This window comes from Antedon mediterranea, chromosome 1 (genome assembly GCF_964355755.1).
Source record: "Antedon mediterranea chromosome 1, ecAntMedi1.1, whole genome shotgun sequence".
Taxonomy (NCBI): domain Eukaryota; kingdom Metazoa; phylum Echinodermata; class Crinoidea; order Comatulida; family Antedonidae; genus Antedon; species Antedon mediterranea.
This window is the reverse complement of record NC_092670.1, coordinates 39191025-39216228: the sequence shown is the minus strand read 5'-3', so window position 1 is coordinate 39216228 and position 25204 is coordinate 39191025. Positions and strand designations below refer to the sequence as shown.

General features: G+C 34.6%; 3 protein-coding genes across 3 annotated transcripts; 2 read left to right on the top strand and 1 right to left on the bottom strand.

The window, feature by feature from the left end:
- Nucleotides 1-83: 83 nt before the first annotated feature.
- On the top strand, nt 84-8249 carry LOC140063303 (solute carrier organic anion transporter family member 2A1-like). The gene is made up of 10 exons (XM_072109820.1): nt 84-146; nt 670-1299; nt 1545-1883; nt 2630-2794; nt 3044-3245; nt 3688-3853; nt 4918-5096; nt 5395-5459; nt 6087-6283; nt 6800-8249. Exons 2-10 carry the CDS (start codon nt 672-674, stop codon nt 6878-6880), a joined length of 2022 nt encoding a protein of 673 aa, XP_071965921.1. The 5' UTR covers nt 84-146; nt 670-671; the 3' UTR covers nt 6881-8249.
- A 73-nt stretch (nt 8250-8322) lies between these two features.
- LOC140059268 (spectrin beta chain, non-erythrocytic 1-like) lies at nt 8323-21764 on the bottom strand. The gene is made up of 3 exons (XM_072105168.1): nt 21616-21764; nt 20803-20983; nt 8323-20709 (listed from the first exon to the last, which is right to left on the bottom strand). Exon 3 carries the CDS (start codon nt 20658-20660, stop codon nt 9906-9908), a length of 10755 nt encoding a protein of 3584 aa, XP_071961269.1. The 5' UTR covers nt 20661-20709; nt 20803-20983; nt 21616-21764; the 3' UTR covers nt 8323-9905.
- A 222-nt stretch (nt 21765-21986) lies between these two features.
- LOC140039078 (protein FAM221A-like) lies at nt 21987-24964 on the top strand. The gene is made up of 5 exons (XM_072084780.1): nt 21987-22164; nt 22816-22989; nt 23232-23422; nt 23779-24179; nt 24642-24964. The coding sequence occupies exons 1-5, from the start codon at nt 22091-22093 to the stop codon at nt 24834-24836; spliced, it is 1035 nt and encodes a 344-aa protein (XP_071940881.1). The 5' UTR covers nt 21987-22090; the 3' UTR covers nt 24837-24964.
- The last annotated feature ends 240 nt before the right edge of the window (nt 24965-25204 follow it).

Here is a 25204-nt window from a genome sequence, read left to right as displayed (position 1 = left end):
AGTGTAAGTAAATAAAGCAGACAATAGCTGTCAAATACGTGTTCAAAAGATCGCAAGTTTTACAGGTATAATCAGTTGAATGAACACACCATACTGCTGTCGCAAGACCGAAGAACACTCAAACTATCTGTTCCAAACACATTGCAGTAAGTATTTGCTCCAAAACATAGTTTCAGTAAGTATTTGCGCTGATTATTAGTATAGCAGTAGGATAAAAAATCTAAGTTCTAAGGGCATAGTGATTCTAGACACAAAGCCGGTAGCTGGTATTTGGTACTATAGTTTGGTGGATTGTGTTATACAATGCATACGAGATTACAATCTCAGATATAATACATTGATGCTTATAGTAAGGTTTTGTATGGTGGCGTAGTATTTTCAATCAAGATTGAATTGTAGTGGCGTACCGTATCTCAAATGTCAGTTACGAATGAAAATCATATTTTAATTTGCAAATTAATGATTAGTTATTGCAGAGAAGAGTGGAATTAAGTTGTAATTTCAGTCTTCCCTGGTTATTGGAATGCAATAGGCATGATGATTAGTTTAATGTAAAGTGGGGTTTTACAACCGTTGTGGTATAGACTGTAGACACCGTAGCAGTAATAGGCCTTTGTTAAACTATTGTGCGAGACAAAAATACAAATTAGATATATATTTTTTGTTTAGAAATGACAAAAACAGCTGAATATCAAAAGGCAAATTCGTGTGATGGCGAATACCATTCACCAATTACTAAAAGAAGTCACTTTTTCAATCCACTTGTTTTCCTGGCTTTGTTTAGCATCATAACCTTTTTCGAAGCAACTGCTATGTACGGTTATTTTGGCGGCGTTCTAACGACAATTGAACGACGTTTTCAAATATCAAGCACTACAGTTGGCACACTTTCTACAATTAGTGAGATTTCCGCCCTTTCAGTTTTGGTTTTCGTCTGCTACTTTGGCGCCAAATTGCATATACCACGCATTATAGGTGCTAGCGGAATACTATTTGGAATCGGTTTACTTTTGACTGCGCTACCGCACGTGCTGTTCGAGCCGTATCAACCGACAGGTGGTTATGGAAGTTATGCTGCAAACAACACCGAAAGCACGCTTATGTGTTCATCATCGAACAAGGAGCATGTCTGTACAGAAGAGGAGACGGAAGACGTTAAATATGGCCAACTTATAGACATTTGGCCAATTGCTGTTGGTCAAGTAATACTCGGGTTTGGTACAGCAGCCATCTATCCCCTTAGCATTCTATACTTGGACGATTCAACTACAGATAGTTCAACAACTGGTTTGTATATTGGTAAGTTTACATAATTTCAGTGGTATCGTCACGAAATTTTCATTTAGTGCGTCACGACGGACATGTTGGTGTGTTTAATAGATGTAATCTTTTAGGTCTACTTGCAAACATTTAAAAATGTTATTCCAGTTGAAGGTAGTACTTTCCTGGATATAACCATTTCCCGCCAGGTGAATGAATAATAACTTTAACAATTTGAAAAACGCTATTTATAATTGTAAGTTTCTAATTATATTTTTTGACAGCGCTATTATACGTCATCGTATCTGCTGGGCCATTTGCTGGTTTTAGCATCAGTTCAAATGTTTTAGCATACCGTACAGATTTCTACAAACATAATGACACAAGTGTTCAGGCAGACGGAACTGGTTCGATCGGTGCTTGGTGGCTAGGATTTGTTATACTTGGTATTCTAACTATCGTCTTCAGTATACCAATTTCATTCTTCCCGCGTAAACCAATTGTTTGGGAAAGTTCGTGTATGTCACGATTTAGAAGACAACAAGCAGAAGATGAGTTTGACATGGTGGCTACGTACAGGTCGCTTCAAGCAGACGATAAAGGACTACTTTCATTGATAAAAGGTAAGACTTTGTCTACAACACTATCAAACTAGTTTGACAAAAAAAATGTGATATACCCAAATATGATACTGTATGCCTAAATATAGTAGAGTATTATGACATCATCATGTCCATATAATATGGGCACATCACCTTTGTTTTCACATAAAGTTTGATAGTGTAGACAGATCTTTAGACTTGTTCTGTTTTGAAGCAAGCAATAATGCATTATAATAAAAAAAAAAGTCTTAAGAGAAGATGCCTTTAATTAATATAAATTAATATAATATTCTAAAACACATCTATACAACCTCAACTATTTTTTAGCAGCTAAAGATACCACCGAATTAGATTTTTTAAGCCGCACAACATAGTTGTGCCAGGTATTTGATTTTTTTTACTTTTCTTTCCACCGCTGGAATTGAAAGAAGTCTTCTCGGATAAGGACTATAAACCGTAGGTCCAGTGTACACAGTTATAACCTGTGTGTACTTTAAAGAACCCAGTTCATTATTCGAAAAAGAGTAGGGGGTTACCCCGGTGAACTGGTTCACACAATAGCCCATGTATCAGGGGGATTACCACCTATCTGATAGGACAGTGATTAATTGACTATTGGTAATCCTTGGCCACATTGCCTAAAGACATAAAAAAACAAAAAAAACAAAAAAAAAACACTATGAAACTTCCTATTGATACAATGGTAGTCTGAATATCCAGCAGCATACAGTTACGATCCAACTTCTAATGTAATATTATATTTTAAGGATTTTTAATCTCATTGAAGAGGATTGCAACCAATGTCATTTTCGTTCCGCTCATTCTTGGTTGCTGTGCTGCAGCCTCGTCAGGTACTGGTATTTTGTTCTTTTTTGCTAAATATCTGGAAACACAGTTCGACCAAGATCCAGCGAACGCTGCATTTTTTACAGGTAAACGTCTGTTTCAGTAAAGTAGGCTTACATCTTAAACATTTATTTGCAGTTTCAATTTGAAAGAAGTGTTTAAACAAACATTTTTTTATGTAGACCTAATTAAAAACAATTCTTGATGGATAATATTAGAGTTCAGACAAATAAAAATGAAGAGAAAGTTGTTTTGCCTAAACGTATGTAACTCAAGACAGCCAGCAGCCAGTACTTTATTAGTTCAATGGGTATATGTTGATTTATTTACTAAAGGTGTGGTAATGCTGCCTGGTACTTTGCTTGGAATCATCGTAGGAGGAGTGCTCACATCATGCCTGCAATTGAGAATGAATGGATTGTGCCGCTTGTTGCTTCTTCTCAGCTTCTCTTCTATTTTGATAACAGTCTGTACCATGTTTATAAAATGCCCTCAAAGAGACATTGCTGGTTTTACAACCAGTTACAATACACACAGGTAAGTTTCAAGTCCTGTTAAAAACATTATTTTCAGTCATTGTGCTCGTAGCCTATTTGCTTATTGTGACTGCTTATTGTGACTGCTTATGTATTCTGTCTCTAAGCAGTATCGAAGGCCTATTCCTTCTACAATTACAAAAAGCACGTCACAGTAAGCAGTCACAGTAAGCAGTCACAATAAGCAGTGACAATAAGCAGTCACAATAAGCAGTCACAATAAGCAGTCACAATAAGCAGTCACAATAAGCAGACACAATAAGCAGACACAATAAGCAGTCACAATAAGCAGTCACAATAAGCAGTCACAATAAGCAGTCACAATAAGCAGTAGGCCTATGTAGTGTGAAATTCTAAATGTAGAATCTCCTCTTTAAATGTCAATAGACAACCGAATCAGTTTAAATCATTTTACATATTTAAAAAATGTATCATTTTGTAAGTATCAATTCGACCTTACCTGATGAAGTATGCAACGTAGACTGCGCATGTCCGAGTGATCTTTACCAACCGATCTGTTCACCAGACGGAATCACTTATATCTCGGCCTGTCATGCTGGCTGTGTAATGTCGGAAAACTTGAATGACGATGAAGACACAAATATATCGGTTAGTCGTTTGTTTTATTGTCAGTCTCTTTTATATTTGTGTATATTTCGACAAGCCCTAATAAAAAAAACGAAGCGCATCACACTTCATCTGGGCCACCAGGGGGCAAGAGACCAGTCCCGCCTAAAAGGTAAGCTAGGACGCCTTGTGTAATAATTGTAGTAGCTTCGCACTCTCGGCCGTTTTACAACACTAGGCCTAGTCTAGGTAGGCCTAGGGCCTAGCTGGGCCTTGGCTAGCCTACTCCTTTCTATCTAGCCTAGCTAGGTCAGGCTTTTATAAATAGCGTATCTAAACCTATGACTTTTTCATAAGATGATAGCACGTAAGGTATTGGTTCAATTAAGGTTAATAAACTGTGTATTCTATTAAATTTGTAGCTCAATTTACGTACCATTTTTAAACGTCGCGGTGCACAAACCAAGTGACGTCGTCTGTGGTTTTGATTTTTGCGCGCTGTTATTTTGAACTTTGACATTACAGGTGCATCCTGATTGGCTATTATAAAATCGTGTCGTGTGTCGTGTCGTGAAAAATGGGTTGTAAACCCATTCAGTACGACCGATTTTTTCCCGTACACGACACGGTTGTCGGAGACGGTTCTAATGTAAACGTTTATATTCTACAACACGTAACCCAATTTATCGTGTCGTTGTCGTGTCGTTGTCGTGTCGTTATCGTATCTAGTGTAAATGGCGCTTAAGCCTGGTTTCCATTAAAATCGCTACAGCGTTTCCATTAAAATCGCTACACGCGCAGATGTCGCCGACGCAATCGGGAAGGCTCCCCGATTCATCGCAGTCAAATCGGCAAAGTTCAACCATTTTCAACTTTGCCGATTTTGTCGGCGATGAATCGTATACGCGTACCAAAGAATATTTTGCGCTCGCGCGTACTAGATCCCCGATAAATTCTAGCGTTTCCATAGCATCGCTACGCTCTGTCGTGTAGCGATTTTAAGGAAACCAGGCTTTACGCACGCGTGTTGTATAAGTGAGTGCATCGTTTCGGCTTTTCTCACTGGGTACTGTATTATACATTTATTATTAACATTATTATTTTAGGATATTGTTGGATTTTGCAACTGTTTTTCGACAAACAATACGGTGACGTCAGAGAACATGGCGACAGAAGGTGCATGCCACAGAAACTGCGACAAATTGGTATTGATGATGGCAGTCACAATTTTTGGAAGTTTCTTGACTTCAATCATGTGGAATCCTGTTACCATGCTTGTAATTAGGTACGATACCATGCTTGAGAGTAGGCAGGGTACACAATCACCTTTCACCGCCAGACTCTACTTTAAATTAGAGCCGTTTCTGAACGGAAAATATACAATATGAGTATGTTTTCTTTTGATGATCTGTGTGTCCCCTGAATATGGGGGTTTCCTACCGTTCGTGCACAGCAAAGTGACTGCTGTGCTATTTGCGACACCATTAATATATAAATTAAAGTGAGTGCATAATTCCAAAAACGTTTGTGTATAGGCCTAGGTAGTTTCTCTTTAGTGTCATGCAAAAACGTTATTATTTCAGATGTGTTGATTTGAACGACAGAGCGCTTGGAATGGGATGTTTTGGACTATCGTATCGAGTACTCGGTTAGTTCAATGTCACACTTGCATGTAAAACTCTGTCTACACTATCAAACTAATTTGACAAAAAAACCTGTGGTGGTGATATGCTCAAATATGGTAGTGATATGACATCATCATATCCATGGACACATCACATTTTTTTTACACTAAAAGTTTGATAGTCTAGACAAGGCTTTAGATGGGGCAATGGGTGCACCCCTCTGTAACCAATTTATAGATTCAGGAGGAATGAATATCCAAAAATAATATACTTATTTTTTAAAGCCATTATTTTCATCTGTTGTTTTATGAATAATAAAAAGATAACTCTTTAAAGGCCAGGTGCGGGCAAAAAATTTCTATTGATCATACATTCCAATAATTATCGATCTATAGTTTCCCCTATGTTTCATAATTTTTGGGATTGTATTTGTGTTACACGAGCTTGTTGAAAATAAGCACTTTCTTATCAGTGGTGGGATAGTTCAAATTACACAGTAAAATCTCTATTCTTTTGTACACAAATTTTGTAAATAGAGAGGCATTTTAAAAAGCTATGAAAAATAAACGGTGTGGTAAAAAATGTTATCAGATGACTAACACTATTTTAATATTATGGTGATATATTACTATTATTATTTTGGGTTTCAGCTTTAATACCTGCACCAATTTACTTCGGCGCAATTATCCAATCTACGTGTATTCTGCGATCAAGTGCATGTGGGCAAGAGGGTGCTTGTCTGATTTACGACACTGATGTATACCGCGTGCGTTACTTTGGCCTTCAAGTTGGCCTCTATATATTAGCCTTTTGTTTTTTCTTCGTCACATTGGTGTCTTTAAAGCGGGTATGTATATATTATTATATCGATCTCATTTTTTTAACAAAGCTAAACATTTTCACCTGATTTGTTTGTATTTAAGACAGGACCACAATACAAAACAGGTTTTCTTTTACCGGATTGTGTAATCCTCTATAAAGAGGTTAAATAAAATAATAAATAAAACAAATTATAGCATTTAGTCATGATTATGACACTGCTGTAGTAAACCAAGTCAAAATAGAAAAGTCGCTATAACTTCCTTTAAATGAATGTACGCCTATAAATAAAACCGTATTTGACGAACCGTGTTTCTCTAATAAAATAAATGTTTGCAACTTTTTAAGCTAAAATGTTATCGCCACTATGAAAACCAGCGATCACTTAATAAACCAAAAACTAATAACGTAAAATAAAATAAGTTGTTCAGCATAATAATCGGCTAATAATAAAATTTAAAAATTAAATAAATTATCACCTTTTTTCTTGAATATTTAGTAGGCCTAAAATGTAATAATTTTGAATTGTAATTTTTTTTTATAGAAATTATCTGCTTCAAAGCATACTGCCTTGGACACTTATAATCCCGATGATAAGGTGGACGATTTGACAACTAAAATATAACAAACAATGGTTACTTAATAAAACAACACGATTGGTTAAAGTATAATTATTAGTTCATCTGAGATCAATAAATATCAACATGATATACGCGCGTCTAGATAATAGTGTTACTGACGAATTATCATAAGAAATAATTATCAAATTTATAATAACTATATTAACTGGTGTATGATCTGGGAAGGAAATATACTAAAACGTGACGCGTACGTGGACAAATTGATACGATTATCAGCATGTACACGCGCGCGTCTATCTATGGTGTTGCTGACAAATTAACACAATAAATAACGATATTTAGCTTATTTTAATGTTTAATTTTAATGTAGTTGCTGAAAGCAGCATGCTATTTAAATAAGGCCTAACCGCGGTGCGCTTTTATGTTTTTTAATTAAACAATAAATAAATAAATTAAGTAAAAAGTACTAGGCCTATAAATAGTGCAGTATTTTATATTAAATATAAATCTACACCCTGAATGCCAGTTACGTAAGTTGTGTTAAAATACCCAAAGTAAAAACTAGCACCTCATCTCATTTACCACTTTAGGCTCTTTAGTTCTGACAGATATCGATTCATCGATTTTATGAACAAAACCATGAAGTTATTGGAGATTACAGGGACATACTCATTATGTTTGTTCAAATACACGTAATAACTCATGGGGTTATAAACTATTATTAGCAGCAATTTATAGACCGTATTTTCACATTTTCGTAATACATGTACTTCTGATAAACGCATGAACCCAAACTTTTACTTACTTTACAGAAGGTGTATAACGCCACTGTATATAACTATGCGTAACAACGGCAGCAGATATAACGAATAGTAATACTGTATAATATAGCCATTATTTTTATAATAAAAACCTATACAAAAGAGTTGATATTTTAAATAATGTTTAGTTTAAAGCTTGGTTCCCATTAGGACGCAACGCAACGCAACGCCAGGTAATTTGACCAATGATAAGTGACGATTCGAATAATCCGTCGCTTGTGATTGGTCAAATTACTTGCGTTGCGCTTACGTCCTTTCGTTGCATTTATAGCTTGGTTCCCACTAGAACGTAACGCAAGGACGTAAACGCAACGCAAACGTTTTAACCAATGACAAACGAAGTTATAGACAGTTAGCAATCACAAGCGAATAAGCCATCGCTTGTGATTGGTCAATTCACTTGCGTTGCGTTACGTCCTTGTGTTGCGTCGCTAGTGGGAACCACGCTTTAGGACGCAACGCCAGGTAATTTGACCAATGATAAGTGACGATACGAATAATCCGTCGCTTGTGATTGGTCAAATTACTTGCGTTGCGCTTAAGTCCTTTCGTTGCATTCAAGTGTATGTATAATAAAAGTTCGTTTTCTTAATTGATTGTCCTTTCAATATTTTTATTTGATTCAATCAACTAATCAGTTCAACATAAAATTAAACAATACAGCATAACATTTGAAAGTGAATCAATGTATTAATGAAATATCAATAGACGTGTGTATATAGTGTAAAATATATTTTAAAATAGTAAATATTCATAGAAATACAATTTGAATAATAAATATTTTCAGGAAAATTGATGACGGATAATAATGCACCATGGGAAATAGCAAGTGTGAAAAATCAGCACAAAGGTCAAAGGTCTTTACTATACGCTACCCTGAATAAATGTAAACTCAATCCACTGTAGTAAAACGTAGTATTAAAAATAAATAAAATTTTAAATCAAATGAATTGTGCGATAAAACTGCTCTAAACACTAAACTATGATTGAAAATGAATACGAGATTCAACTGTTACCTTTGCGAGCTCGTAATTCAATTTCTAATTATTACACGTGCGTGACTCATCGTGGTGTCGTCACTGAAAATATACCGTATATGGAATTGGACGGATGAATACTACTATAACCAATGCAAGAGAACACTATTAAAAAAAGTAAGTTAAAACAATCTGTATTGAAGTAAAATAACTTAATATTTAAAAAAGCATATATACTGTATATGTATGTATACTGCAATATAGAAAGAATCCTATTACCATGTACTATTAAGAATTACCCTGTTGTGTTTATACATTTGGAAGAAAATACGACATCTAAACTTTTGTTGATTAAAAAACATTAAACAATAATTAAAAGCAGACTAATTGGTCTAAATACAAGATTTTGGTATAACGCATTTACATTAAATAAGTAAATAACTAATTCAATACTAATACGCCTACAATTAAACTGTTTAAGGTATATTCCAAAATGGCAACGGACAAAATACATAAAACAATACATGATAATGCATTACGAATAGGAATGTATAACATCAAGGTATTAAGAAATATTATTAAAATATAAAATGTATTAAACTAGGAATAAAACTATAAATAATCAAGGTATGCAAGTCATTTACTCCGACTTAGTACTCACAACTTTTAAAACTCTATTTGGTGTGTTTAATGAAAAAAATCTCAGTCTTACACAATAATTTAATTGCTTATCTTACTCTCATTCATTTCCAGTTCATTTACATAATCTGAAGCAGGTCATGATGCAGGTCACATGTACAGTACCATACCACTGATAATAGTTCAACATTATGGTAAGTAGTAGTGTTTTTAATTTGCCAGAATAATCATCTGTGTTTTAAAATGTATCTATATATAATCTTATAATCCTTGTTACTGATTTTTTTTTCTTGCACTTATAGTAACTCACATAGGTCTTCATAAATTCACATTTAGTTTAGCAGTTTGCAGAGATTATACTAAGTTATTACAAATACAGTTTAAGTCATTATCTGAATACACTTATTTCAATACATAAAGTTACTATTTACTTGGTCGCAAGTACTGTTCAATATTCTACATCAGACTAAAGGTAAACAAACAATGCCACTTATATCTATATTTGAATTTACCAATTTCATAATGTGGATGAAATTCTATACTGAAAGGTATTTTTGTTCATAATATACTCAATTTACTAATTATTTCATTTATCTACAGTTACTACTTAGTATATCTAACAACTTTTGAAATTAATTTTTAATTTGTTCTTCTTCGGTTATTGTAAGTCTGTTAAGAGCTTTGAACTTCTCTTCTTGTGTCGCAATCATAGTTTCAAATTCTTCCTGTTTCTTAAAAAATTCGTCAATATCTGCCGACTCCTGCAAATAGGAATCATCGTCTATCAATGGATACCGAGCTGCCAACCATTTCTCTGCCGCTTCAATGTCCCGTTGAAACATCTGCAGATCAAGTTGTTTATCAAACAGGTCCTTTTTAGATTCCCACGTTGTATTAAGAGCATACCAGGATTCTTCTAGTTGATCGACTTTATTCCTGATGTCTTCAGCTAATAACTCATTATGCTCAATCTCTCTTCCTAATTGACTTAACTCCTCAAAGTGATCTGCTCTAGACTCAATCTCAGATTGATTTTCCATGTGATGTACTAACTGGGATTCAGCACTGGCAACATCATAAGGTTTAGTATGGGTGTTTATGGCCGTCATCATTTCTGATATCCAGGCTAGTAGTTCATTACTGTCAGTAAAGTATATTTGAATCTGTTCCATTTGTTTCAACATCTCCTTATGCTTTCCAACATTTTCAAGGAGAACATTCCAAACTTCAACAACATCATCATTCTTTTTACTGACATCCTGAAACGCCTCTGGAATGCTTTCAACAATCTCAGCTGCATGACTAACAACATTTTCTACATGCTCCTCTAGAGCAGATAGCTCTCTTTGAAATCCATTGTGTCTTTTTATCAAAATCTGCACGGATGATAGATCATGCCCGATGTCCATAGTTGAGATTCCTGCATCCTTTTCTTGAATCCAGTTTAAAACTTCATCTGCATCGTGGTTAAACTGATGTAGCATTTTTGACGTTTCTAGTTGTTTATTTCTCACACTGCTTAGTTCTTGAACAGACTTCCATAATTCTGAAACATTTTCCCATTTACTATGAACAATAGCTTTGTTACCAACCTTATCTTTAACCAATTGTTCAGCCATAGTTTTAATCCTAATTATTCTTTCTTCATTAGAATTAAGTTCTTCAAGAAAAGCTAAGAATCTTTTTTCAAGTTCTTCAACGTGTTCTAAGTCTGACCCAAGATCTTCGCAAGATGCAAACAATTTTTTTTCAGCTAGCCATTCCTGAGTTTCAGCAACTTCATAATAAAAGTTGTAGATTAATTCCTGTTCTTCTAATTGTTGTCTTCTCTGTTTAGCATGATCTTTTAATTGTTCGAACTGATGTTCAATGTTTGTTTGCTTTGCTTCAATTTCTTCACTTCCAAAATGATGACTTTGCACTAAAGTATCACAAAGAGATCTCAAGTCGATGATAGTACCTTGAAAGCTGTCAATATCAAGGTCTACAGCATTCAACTTCTTCAGTATTAGTTTAACTGCTGTAACATCTTTTCCCATATTTTTTCTTGTAATCTCTTCATCTTTTTCATGTATCCATACTCTTGCTTCTTCTAGTTCAGCATAAAATGTGTGCATATCAAGTGATTCTTTTAGCTTTTTGTGTCTGCTTTCAGCTGTAGAGTTCAATGTTTGCCAGAGATTCTGCAACTTAGAAGTGTTAGATGATATCTCTAGTGATGCAAAGTGACGACCTCTTATTAGATGTTCTGACGATGTTGATATATCATGTATCATTCTCTCATGACCCTTAATCTCTGTCTGCAATGCTTGATGCTTTTTAAATAGAGTCTGAGCTATTGCTAAATTGTCAACCTTTACAAAAGGAGATGTTTTTATCATCCTATCATTAATCCATGATATTTCTTCTTCGATGTCTGCCAGAAACTGATATAAGGAACACTGATCACATATTTTTTGTTTTTTCAATTTTAATGGGGCGTCTAATGCATCAAAGCTTTCAATGATCATTTCGGTTCTATTTAAAATACTGTCACCAAGAAAATGCCCTGTCTCTTGAAACTCTTCAACTGCAACTTCCAAATAGTTCTTCTTTTCCATATGATTTTGCACATTTAATTGTAACATCTCATGTTTTTTCAGAAGCAATGTAGCAGTTCTGAGATCTTCACCATATTCTTGTGAATTCAACTTTGCTTCTACATCTACTAACCATCCTTCAAAGTCATGAAGTTTTCTTTCAAATTGTAGAACATCAGCAGCTTCTTTGATACGTTTCCCTTTGATGAGTGATAATTCTAACAAATCCTGCCATTCATTATTAAGTTCTACCATCTGCTTTTCAATATTACTAGAGGCAAAGTGATTAGTGTTACACATTACTTCTGCTTCTGAAACTATATCATTGATACGAATCTGATTACTTTCAAGTTCAGTCTCGAAAGCCTGATGATTCAGTAACTTTTTTTGAAGATTGCTAAGGTCTTTGTAAGATTCATCTTTTGCGATATGCATTTTTTCTGCCATCCATGATCGAACTTCGTATAGGCTTACCATAAGTTCATGTAGTTGCTTGGACTCTTCTAGAACTTTCTTTCGATTTGCTGAAATTGTTAAAAGGTTATCTCTCTTTTGAAGAACCTGTTCTGTCTTTTGTTTGATAATAGTACTTTGGTCATGATTAGAATTGACTAGATCTTTGGAAAATGTGGCTAATTCATTCATCTTCTCCATTTGATTTTCAAGGGTTTTCTCAATACCTCTGTGCTTCTTTATTAGAATCTCTACAGTTGTAACAGAGTCGCCTATATCATCATTAATTATAATTACCTCCTTACTTGTAAGCCATGCTTCTGTCTGATCAACTAATTCGTTAAATACTTGAAGATCATAACTATTACCAAGAAAATTCTTTTTTGCCTCCCACTTCTCATAAAGAGCATTCTTTTCCTCAACCAATTTGTCAAGTTTTTCCTTGACAATATCATTTTTGACGAATCTGTTGCCAAATAATTCATTGCCAAGTTCATGCACTCGTTGAAACATAGGTTCTCTACCTTCTATTTCAGATTTATTCTCTTTATGTCTTTCACATATATTTTCTGCTTCTTGGACACTGGCCGGATTGTCTTGTTGAGTAAATTGTGAAGCTAGATTTATTATCCATTGGTTGGTCTCCTCATACTCTTTGTTGAATTTAACATATTTATAGGTAAATGCAAGTTTTTCTTTGTGTTCGCCTGCTAACTCATTCAGTGCACACAGATTTTCTTTCACTTCATTCAATTTATCTAATGAAATGGTATGTAAATGTTCTTGACCTGAACCAAATTTTGAAACATGACTTTCTAAATTCTTTAATTTCTGGTCCAACAACAAAACAGCTTGCATCATTTTTTCATGTTTTCTTTGTGATGCTTCGATAACAGGTAAATCTCTAACCAATTCTGTTGGGGTCATTGCTATCTTCTTCTCTGATATCTGCTCATTGATGTCATCTACATCCCTGCAAAACCTATGATATTCCAGAGATTTTGCAAGTTTTACACGGTATTGAGCTAGGGAAATTTGAAGCATATCCCACCTGTTCATCAGTTTTACTTTCCTCTCTTCGATGTTACTTTTCTCTAATTGCCCTTTTCTCACAAGTCTAATAACAATGTCATTTACTCGAGCCAATGTTGATTTGTCAACAGACATATCGGCACCAAAATCATCTAATCTTTTTTGAAGTTCAATGCAATGCTCATAATCATCACCAACATCACCAGTAGTTACCATTAGTTCTTTATCTTTAATCCAACTCTGTACTTTTCCAACTAGTTCATTAAACTGCAGAAGATCTTTAACTTCGTCCAGATGCTTACTTCTTTTCAATGATGTTTCTTGAACTTCTTGCCAAAGTAATCTAACTTGATCTAAATCCCTCTTAACTTGTGGTGCCTCTCTGATATTAGCTTTCATGAGTTTTGTACCAGTTTCACTAACTTGTGAGACAAGAGTTCTATTCGCCGAAATTTCTGCTTCCAATGCCTGGTGTTTCTGCAACCGTTTTACTTTTTCTTCTAAATCTTTAACATCTTTAATTGAATCATCTTTTAATACTTTCAGTTTCTGTTGAAGCCACTCTTTTGCTTCGTTTAGGTCTCTTTCAAACTCCCTTTGGAGCTTTGCAATATTTAATTGTTTGCTTCTTTCATTGCTGATTTCTTTTACTTTTTCTCTTTTTGCCATTACTTCTTGAAGTTTAACTTGTATTATAGGTGCGTCTACATGGTCACTGCTTAGAAGTTCATTGCCAAATCTTTCCAATGAAAGTTTTTTCTCTTCTTGTACAACAAGTACTTTTTCAAATGCATCGTGCTTTTTTCTTTGAACATCGACATCTTCAACAGACATGCCAATTGTGGTCTGAGTCAAAAGTGTTTCTTGTTGTTTAGTCATCACTTCCAATTGCTGGGCATCACGTAGGAACACTTGCAGTGCTAGCGCCTTATCAAGTTCATCTTGTTTATGTTTCCAAGTACGATCTAATTCAGTTTGAAGCTTACTTACATATGATAATTTGTCAGCAATATCTATTCGTGCAAAATGACCTTCAGTAAGCAATATTTCTCCAGCTTCACTAATGGCTGAAAAGTTATCTTGACGTGCAATTATTTCTGTTTTTATTTCTGAAAGTTGATTTCTTTGAACTTCTAAAACACTTATTTCTGTTGCTGGGTCTATTGATGACATCTCTAATTTAACTTCACCTGACCATAAATCAATGTCTCTGCACCAAGACAGAAATCGCTGATAATCTAAAGAGTGCTGTAGTTTGTCTTTTCTGTTCAATGTTTTATCTTTAAGGCTATTCCAATTTTCAACCATAACTTTTTCGGTAGCTGCTATTTGCTCAGCATTTGAACCAGGATAATTATGTTGAAGATGTGTAGCATCATCTAGAAGGCTATGAAACTTTGAATCCAAAGCAACTAAATCACTTTCGAATGTATTATGTTTTCGTAATAATAACTGCACTGTTTTCAAATCTTTTCCACAGTCATCGGGAATTGCCTGGAATTTATCATTGATTCTGCTCATAACATCGTCTGCCTCTTTATTAAATTTGTGAATCTCTTCTGCTGCCTCAATGTTACCACTTCTGTTCCTTAATTGATCTTGAAGAGAATGCCAATCTTCAGTAATGCTCAACTGAACCTCTTGAATTGCTTCAGTCTGAGCATGATTGTTCTCTGCTAACTCTGCAGCCAAGGTTTCACAGTTGGTGACCTTTTTACGGCCAACATTTACTTCAGTTTTGAGTTTTTCAAACTTTTCTTTAATTTTCATGATGTCTTCTAAGTCAATACCAAGTTCTTCAGAGCTTGCAGCTTGAAACATTCTTCCAATCCAATCTGATAAATCATCACTCTCTCGGATGTACTCATGAAGTAACATTGACTGCTTTAATTGTAAATCTCTGTGTTGAATGCGAACTGACAAATCTTCCATATACTCTTCTATTTCTTCCAGGCGTGCATGGACTTCTTGTATATATGGGTTTTCCGATTTCTTAATGTATGATGCTTGTTTCTGTAGATCATTTGTAGTAACAGTATAGGACTCCAAATCTCTTGCTAAAGCACCATTTCTCGCAATAAACTTAAGTGTTGCATCTTCATCTCTACCATAATCTTGATTATCCAAAAGACTTGATTTTTCAGACACCCACTCTTCAATTTCATCAGCATCTGCAAAGAACTTTTGGGCTTCATTAGCAAACTTCAGTTGCTGTCTTCTACCACTTACATGCTTCAACAATGATTCCCAAGCATTTTCAAGTTCGCTGAACTTTCCTTCAATGACTTTGCAACTATTTTGGTGTATGGTTGTCATAAAATTACCCTTTTCAATAACCTTGTTAATGACTAATTGATGACTTACAAGTTCAGATTCAAATTTATCATGCTTTCTTAGAAGCATTATTGCTGCGTACCGATTCCCACCATAATCATCATCAGAAGCTTGTGGCAATTTTTCAACTATCCATTGCAGTTCATTTTCTACATCATGACTAAATTGTTTTACAGCAAGAGATTCTTCAAGTGAATGTCTTCTGGTTTTTGCTGGAATTTGAAGTTCATGAAACATATGTATGACATCTAGGGACTTCTTTGTAATTGTTTCTGCATCGTAGTGACCCTCTTTAATTAGTAAGTTTGCCTTCTTTTCCACATCTTTCACCTTATCTGCATTTATTCTCATATCATTTTCCAATATCTGATGGTAATTTAGAAGTCGCTTAGCTGATGATAAGTCATGTCCAACATCTTTTGAAGATAATTTTCTTTTGATCTCTGTAATATTCCCAAGAATATTGTCAACAATATCATTCATTTCCTTTTGTTGCATTGCCTGTCTTAATTTGACTCCTCTTTCCTGCCACAAGATACTAAGTTGGTTCCATTTTTTGTTTAATGTTGAAAGTTTTACCTGAACTTCATCACTTTTGAAGTTTGACACTGTTAATAACTTATGTCCAAGTTCAGAGATTGCATCAAGTCTATCTTTGTTGGACTGTAGTTCTGCCTCTAAAGCTTCGTGTTTCTTCAACTTTGAATGAAGGTTTATAAGATTTTTAAAAGTTTCATCACTTAGAAGTGCAAGTTTATCATCCATCCACATTGATAATTCATCAACCTCTTGGACGTACATGTGGAAATTCCTGTACTCAACTAATTTATTCTTCCGTTCAATAGACCTTTTTTTCACAATTTCTCTTTGTTGAATTACTTCGTTTTTACGTTTAAGTATATCATCTTTGGAAACATGCTCATTTTCACATAATGTTTGCGTCATAGATTTCAGATTATTAATTCTTTCTTCTTGAAAAAGTAAAGTTTGCTCAAAATCATTGTGCCGTTTCAGAAGGTTTTCAACTCCATCTACAGAATCACTTACATCATTGAAGTCCAAAAATGCTTCATGTCCATTAGTTGAAACATCAATTTGATCAGCTTCACGATTAAATAAGGCAAGTTTTAAACAACTATCTAGCTGGCAATTTCTCTTGGTCCATTTATCTTGAATCAATTTCCTCTCCTCCTCCAATCTTGTTATCTTGTGTTTAATAGCAACAGAATCCGGTATAACTTTCATAATGCTTGAACCAAGTGTTATAATATCTTCCACTTTGTCATCGTTGATTCTGTGGTTATGCTCTAACTCTTTATTTTGATTTAGAAGATCAACAGCTCTATTGACATCTTTCGGCAATTCTGTGTCCATTAAATGGTGCAAGCTTTCTTGGTTCTTTTGAAATGCCATTTTACAATCTTGGTGAAAACGTTTTAGGTCCCTAGTTTGCTTGAACTGGTTCTTTCTATCATCAGCCTTATTGTTAAGTGATTGCCACAATTTCTTTATTTCTATTTGTTTGTCATCAATATGTTCACTTTCGTCAGGATAAGATGATTTTACAGCTGTAGCAAGTAATCCAAGCTTCTTAAGATTCTGTTGTACTGGAATAAGTTCCCTTTCTAAATGTTCTTGTTTTCGTTGGAGATCTTCAATAGAAAGGTCAGTACCAGGATTCATATCATTCATTCCAGAAATCTTTTCCAGAATCCATTCTTTGGTTTCACCAGCTGATTGATTGTAAATTTCAATCGTAGAAGCACCTTCAAGTTGTTTTTCCTTGTTATTTTTTAACTGAAGCAATTGTTTCCAACTGGAATTTATTTCGCTTTGGCGCTTTCTCACTTCAACCTGTTTACTATGTCCAGTCTCAACAAATTCATCAGCCATTTTGTTTAGACGTAATACTCTTCCTTGATTGGCAGAAATGTCAGTCAGAAATTGTTCAAATTTTCTTCGGCTGGACACAATGTTACCTGAAAGTGTCTCCTTCCTTATAACTAACTGTTTTTTGTCATTTATCCATACTTCAAAGTCATCACACTCTCTATAAAATTCAAACAATTTTATAGCGTCTTGCAAATAGAGCTTTCGCGCGTTAGATAATTTTTGAAGTCTCTTATATGTGGCCATTATTCCTTGCTGCCTTGACTCTATGTTGTCTTTGTCAAAATGTATTGATGCTCGTCTTTTCAAACTTGATTGGCGTGTAAGTTTTGGTTTTGAATTCTTTGATACTACTTCTTGTCTCATTTCTATCTTTTTCACAATTCTTTTTTCAGTTACCTTCACTTTTTTTGGAATTTTCTTTGTAACTACCTTGGGTTCTATTTCTTTAACATAATTTGCAGGTACATAACCTTCAATACCAGTACTTTGTCTTACATTCCACCAATCCTTGTTGGCTTTCTCAATCAGAATCAAAGTTTCTCCTTTGATAATCTTCATTCCATGTCCTTCATATTTAAACATTGTCCTGACTTGTGGATAACGTTTTTCTTGCACCACTTCCTTGATTATTTCTTTTTCAATCTCCTGCTCTTCTTCTACCTCATATGGAATATCAATTATTTCTGTACTGCAATCTGGTACATCTATAGATATGTTGTTGTTTATGTTATATTCAGGCTGATGGACACCAACATCTTCGTATGACATGCAACTATTAATTACATGTGCAGACTCTTTATCTAGCTTCTGTATATCATCAGAATATGCATTTATTTCTTCTTGAAGTGCAATGTGCTTCTGCAATAAAGTAGTTGCTGCTACAGCATCTTTTCCATAATCATGACTGCAAACCAAAGGCATCTTTTCTCTCATCCATGACTCTGCTTCATTTGCATCTGTGTAATATCGATGTGCTGCTGCTGACTCCTGAAGTCGAACTTTTCTTGATTCACAAAATTCATTTAATTTATTCCACTTTTCTCTAAGTTCATCTATTCTTCTCTTAACCTTTGAACTTTTGGTATGTCCAGAATTAATCAACTCTTCACCAGTAGCTATAACACCTTCAATGATGGCTTGCCTTGCTGTTATCTCAGACTCCAAGGCAGTATGTTTCTTCTGCATACTTAAAACAGCATTAAGATCACGACCTGTAATCACAGATTTTGCAATTCTTTGTTTATCTGCCATCCATGATTCCTCCTCATCACTTTCTTGAAAGAACTGGAAAAAGTTATGAGATGCTTTTAGCGCAGCTTGTCTGTTTCCGCAAAGTAGTGTGACTGACTGAAATGTCAAATTTACATCTGCAACCTTTCGTTTAATATCCAAAGTTTTTGAATGACCACTAGTTACAAATCTGTCAGCTTGCAAATTTACAACCTCTAATCTTTTGTTTTGGGAAGCAATGTTTACTTCAATTAAAGAGTGTTTCTGCAAAAGATTTTCAACACCTAAGATATGTTTACCACAATCAGTAGATTGGAGTCCAACTTCAGCTTCATTTAGTTCACTTTTTATGTTCTCTATTTCTCTGAACAGGCTTATAAGGTCTTTCATATTATTGAGCATTTCTTGGCGGTTTTCTAGGAGATTATGTAGACGACTCCATTTCACTGAGATGTCATCACCACGTCTCTTAACATCTTCCATGCTGTGATAGTTACCATTGATAAGATCAGTAGCCATCTTTTTTAGGTCTGTAAAGCGCTCTTCACGCGCTGCTACATCTGCAGAAATGGCTTCTTGTCGTTTTGTTGCTGCCTCAATCATCTGTATATCTAGATGTGGAACTAAAGTGTCACTCAAAACGCTAATCATGTCATCAATCCATGATTCTCTCAACAAAGATTTTCTATGAAATTTTTGAGCAAGTCGTTCTAACTTTTCTTGTCGAATTAATTCCTCTCTAAGAGCAAGTTCTCTACCATGCTCAGCCTTCTCCATTTCATCCCATGAGCGTTCAATGTTTCTTAATACTTTGTCATCAGAAGGAACATATGCTGTTCTGTTAATTGCTCTTATCTTTGTTTGCAAGCTAAATAATGTGCCTTCAATGTTGCTTCTTTCCACATACTTGGGAGGTTTTTCTACGATCCTGAAGTGTTTGAAAGACTCCAGCTCTTCTTGGATACCTTCAAGACTGTTTGGAAAGTGATGATTTTTTAAGACCACAATCTTCTCCCTAATCCATTGAAGTAGTTTTGAAATAAGATCTTCATACTCATGTTGAAGGACCTCGATTTCAAGTAACTGTTCAAGAATTTTTGCAATTCTTTTACCCCCTGTTTTTTCTGTTTTCATTTTCGCAAAATAATGATAGTAGGCAGCTACATATGTCATGATAGACTTCTCATCAGGCTTAGCAACATCAACATCTTCGGCATCCAACAGCGAAGCAATACCTAGCTTTGTTTGTGCCACTGTGAATGCATTATTCAGGTTCACAATGTTTGTATTGTGTTTAAGGCCATCATAGTCTATTACCTCTGGTTTATGACAGTGAATGAGAGCATTAAAAGCAAGGCCATTTTTCCAACTGTATGTGAAATTTTCTACATTTACTCCAGCATAGCCCGCTGTCTTTCGTTGACACCAAAGCAAGAGAGCTTGTTTTGCAGACCTTGTTTCTCTACTCTCATCTTCAATTTGTATGTCTTGAATTTGAAACCTTAAAATAATTGTCCATATCAGTCCAAGAATTAGACGTTGATTACCATCTACAATATCTTCTGCTCCAATGCTTTCAAGTCGTATTTTACTGGATAAAAATTTCAAACATCGATTAACATTTTCAATTTTTTGTACTTTGAGTCGCCCAGCATTTGGTCGTCCAACTTTTTCTCCTGAAAGAAGCTCAAGAAGTTTGATGAGTAGCTTACCATCAGAAAGGTCAACAAAGAGATCTTTAACCTCTCCATTTACTTTTACTAAGAATGAGTTAATCCATTTTATGAATGTTTTCTTCTGAGTTGCTATGCGCTCATCTCTCAAAGCTTCTATCCGGCCTTTCTCAAAACTTGACTTGGTGTCCATTTTTGTTCAAGTCTAGGTGTGTTTATCCATCATTTCAGACAAGAGATACCTACAGTAAATATTTTTACTATTATTATTAGTCATTACAACAACTTTTTATTTGCATGCAATTGTGAATATTATTTGTTTTATTTCTACTTACAATTACAATATGTGTGTGTGAGATGATCCTGACAGTGGTGTGGTAACGTTTCCAAAACAAATCACATCATTATTAGTTGTTTTGAATGCCTGCGTGTCTGTGCCAACATTATTCCCTCTGCCTACATTATTTCCTCTGCCTATCATTAGATCTTCATGATACAATTCATTTTGAATTTACACTTTGAAATAAATAATGATAATAACTAGAGTTACGAACATAGTACGAATAGTATTAAAAAAAGATTGTATTATAATTAACATCCTGGCCACAATTGTCTCGACTCGAGTCCACATACTGTAGACCTACAGTAGTAAACTACTGAAAGAAGATGTCGTACAGTTAATGTCTGTATATTTCAGTTGTGATATTGTCTAAAATTTATGAATATAGGATTTTTTATTAATATACTGTATTATTATTTTTTTTTATATATATTGATATTTTGTTACATTTTTCGTGGCATAAATTCCAATGATTTGATATGCGGATAGGTGCCCGTTCAGCTAGTCTATACAGCTAGCTAGTCTATACAGCTAGCTAGTTCTAGAGGACTAGCCAAAAAGTCCTCGCTCGGTCCTACCTACTAGTAGGCCTAAAAAAGGGCCTAGCATAGAGAGCTACACAGTACTACTACTCTACTAGCCTAGCTAGGCCAGAGCCTAGCTAGCTAGTTAGTAGGCTAGGCCTAGCCTACTACAAGACTAGGCTAGGCCTATAGGCTAAACCTAACTTTAAAAAATAACATCGACTACATCGTCGTATATATATATATATATTTTACAAATAACTAGTATTATCATAAATAATTACCAATGACTAGGCCTAGCCTAGGCCGTTTATTATTATTATTTTAAAGATTGCGTAGCGTCTTGTATCCAAGCAGCAATCTTCCGTCGTCTTTCGTTTTGTTTGTTTTTTTTTCGCCATGCCACGTTTCCGGCTTTCAATAAAAAAGTATTGTTGGCAGCAATTCTGTTTTGGACAAGATAAAATAGTTATATATACATTTTAGTAAATATATTGTTTAATGTATATATATGTATTTAAATAACTGTTAACAATAGAAATTTAAATATTTTAAATTAAAAATTAGTTATATATTACTACTAGTAGTATAGGTCACAGCTTGTCATTTTTTACGGTTCATTGAATGTGGCCCTCTGGAGCTGCCGCCCTGGCGACGTGATGCTATTTCGTTTTTTCTTTTTCCTACAAAAACAAAGTCGATATTTTGTTAATAGAAAACTTGTTTGACATAAGGTTTTCATTAATTTATTTTTATATAATGGGAGAACAATACCATCTAAAATTTGGTCCAAATGCAGCATCGTCTATTGATCAATATTTAGAGTACAAACGGTAAGTTATAAAATAGGCTACCTTGTAGTAGTAGGCTCTAGCTAGCTAGCTAGGTTAGACCACAGGGTGTTACTGTTACTGTTGTTGTTAGATAATAACAACTCCTTGGTTAGACCTATCTTACCTCTAGTCTTGGTAGAGAGTAGGCCTCTCTATCTAGGATAGACTACTCAGCTAGGCCCCCTTTTTAGGCCTCTAACCCTCTGGGGCCATGCAGTTAGTAGGCTAGTAGTAGTAGTAGTAGAGGCCTATAGGACAGGTAGTAGTACTAGGCCTAGTAGTAGTGTAGGGCTAGGCAGTTGTAGCCAACACGGCTACATACACATGATATAGATAATAGGCCTAACTAAAGATAATATATTTCAAAATACATTTATTTTAAATTGTGATTTTTTTTTATTTAATAAAAGACATGCATTATTATACAACAACGAAAGGCCTGTGACTGTGTGTAGATAGTAGGGCTAAAATAGAAGGGGTAGGTCTAGCTAGGGCTAGGCCTCCTACCTCTCCAGCTTGTGTAGTACATCTAACTAGGGCCTCAGAAGCCTAAACATAAGTAGAGCTTATTTGAATCCGACTCAGGATTTTTGCTAACCTAGCCTAGGCCTAACTAATAATATAAAATTGATAATAATTATTTTATTTCAGAATAGTAGGTGAAGATGATGGTGGTAAATTATTTACTCCAGATGAGTATGAAGAGTATAAAAGAAATGTTTTACCAATCAGAATGCAGAACCGACTTTTTGTCAGCTGGACAGGGCCAACTGGAATGGACTGTAAACTGATTGGGCCTGAAACACTTTGCTTCTGTCAGCATAGGTACAGTATTTATATTTATGGTACTATAGGCATGTACTATATGTTTAACCTACTGTGAAGTATAGAGATATTTTAAATTACCACAACACATTTCAGTGCTTTTTTTAATAAGCCCAACTGTGTCCACACACTCAATAATGTTATTGTAAATTTTTTTTTTAAAGCACAATATTATAATCTATAGCAGCAAATTGCTAGGTGAATTAGAGCCCTGTTTTCACTAAAAAGTATATTTTTCTCAGGTATAAACAGCATAAAACTGACTTTAAAGAAATTCCAACAGAACGACCAATTGCTCTTCCTTGCAAGGTGAGAAGATGTAAATGCGTATCTTATAATTATGTTCCACGAGTTGGAAGTCAGCCAATTCGATGTCGTTGTAAACACACTTCTGAAGAACACTTCGAAGGCTCATCACACAAGTGCAAAAAAGGTTGGCTTTTGTTCATTACAGTTTATTGTAGAGTTAGAAAACTACCCTTCCTTAAACCAAGGCAATCTAAAAACAAGAACCTCATGGCGGCTGAGCTCACCCTCCCAAGATAGGAACTTGTAACAGTCCTATGATCTTATGTCTGGCTGCAGAAAATACCAACAGTGCTGTATGGCTTGCAGCCACAGATAAACCCTTTGATCTCCGCAGCTTAGCATCCTCTTGTTAGATTGCCTTCCTTGAATCAACCCCAACAGTTGTTAAAAGTGCACAATGTGTTTTTGCTGGTTAGATAACTTTAATAATAATAATTTTAAGCTTCAATTTACGAATTATAAAAAACTCTAATTTTTCAGCCAAATGTGATTGTGTTTCATTCCGGAGTTCTTACACCTGTACCTGCACTCAACCAGCATTTGCACATGACATGATTGTAGAGACAAAAGAAGAACGATTGGCACGTGGTCACCCGGTTGGCAGGGATGTACCATATGTAGCAATGGGTGGTTTAACAGGGTTCAGTTCTTTAGCTGAGGGATACATGAGATTGGATGATAGTGGTATAGGAACACCAGACGACGCTTTCTTAAACCAGCCAATCACCTCGTCAGATCATCCATTTCTGAAAATGCATGCTTCAACATTGAGAACTTTAAAAGGGGCAGGAGTGAATCAAGTTACTGACGAGCTTGCTAACTTTAAATTCACAGGAACTGATGCAGATATGGAATATTATGAAAAAAGATATCAGCAAAGAGTAAGAGTTAATGTGTATTTTTGATTAAGTATTGAATTGTTTAAAGGTGTATTGTCCCTCCAAAAAACACGAAAAATTAATATTAATTAAATCAGACTATGAATAGGTTATTTTGTAGTTTTAATTGTTAGATCCCTTCTGTTAAAAAAAAATTAAAAAAACATTTTTTCTCATATAAAATGACAAAATAAGTGGTAACATTTAAACAAAAACCCTTTGGATGGCAACCAATTCGACTATTTTTTGCTTTAAATTACAGTTTTTTTAGGTAAACACATTTTTTTTATCTATTATGTAACTATTATATGACATTAAAACGGCATATTAAAAACAATGTAATGTTAAACATTATTTTTTCAGGGGAACAATACATCTTTAATAGCTGTACACATTTTGTTGTTTTGAGAAATTGGAAATACAATAATATTGCTAATGCTTTGATTATATTAAACATTTTAATAGTTAAAAGAAGAAAAGCAAAGAGCAAGAGGTGGTCCTGCGACCGTCAAGGCTAATCCCAGACATAGAGTGATAGATGGCGCTAGTCATGCCTCCACAACAACAAGCAATAGAAGAGTTTCTAGTCCGTCCAAGAGTGGTGGAGGTAGTAAACTACAGAGTTCTACTGGAGTTAAAAAGCCTACTGGCAAATCTTAATTATTATCTGTTTTTATCTCTTCGTGCTTATCATCATCATGTACTGTAAGTTACTGTAAGTAAATATCACAACAGTATGAGTATGAATTTCATTATAATGTTATACAGTAGTTATATCATCAATAACATCACATTCACCATCATTATAATTACTAATACTTATTATTTTATCATTAATCATCATTACATTTGTCAGTGTTTTTATTTTCTTATCTGTGCAATAAAGACATAGTACTAGGATATGCAATTTTATTACAACTTAAGTTGTTTAAACTTCAAAACATTCAAAATTAAACTGGAAAAAGGTAAATAGAGAATATAGACGGTGATTAAAGTCATGAAGTTATCTTTTGTACTAATAGTAATAA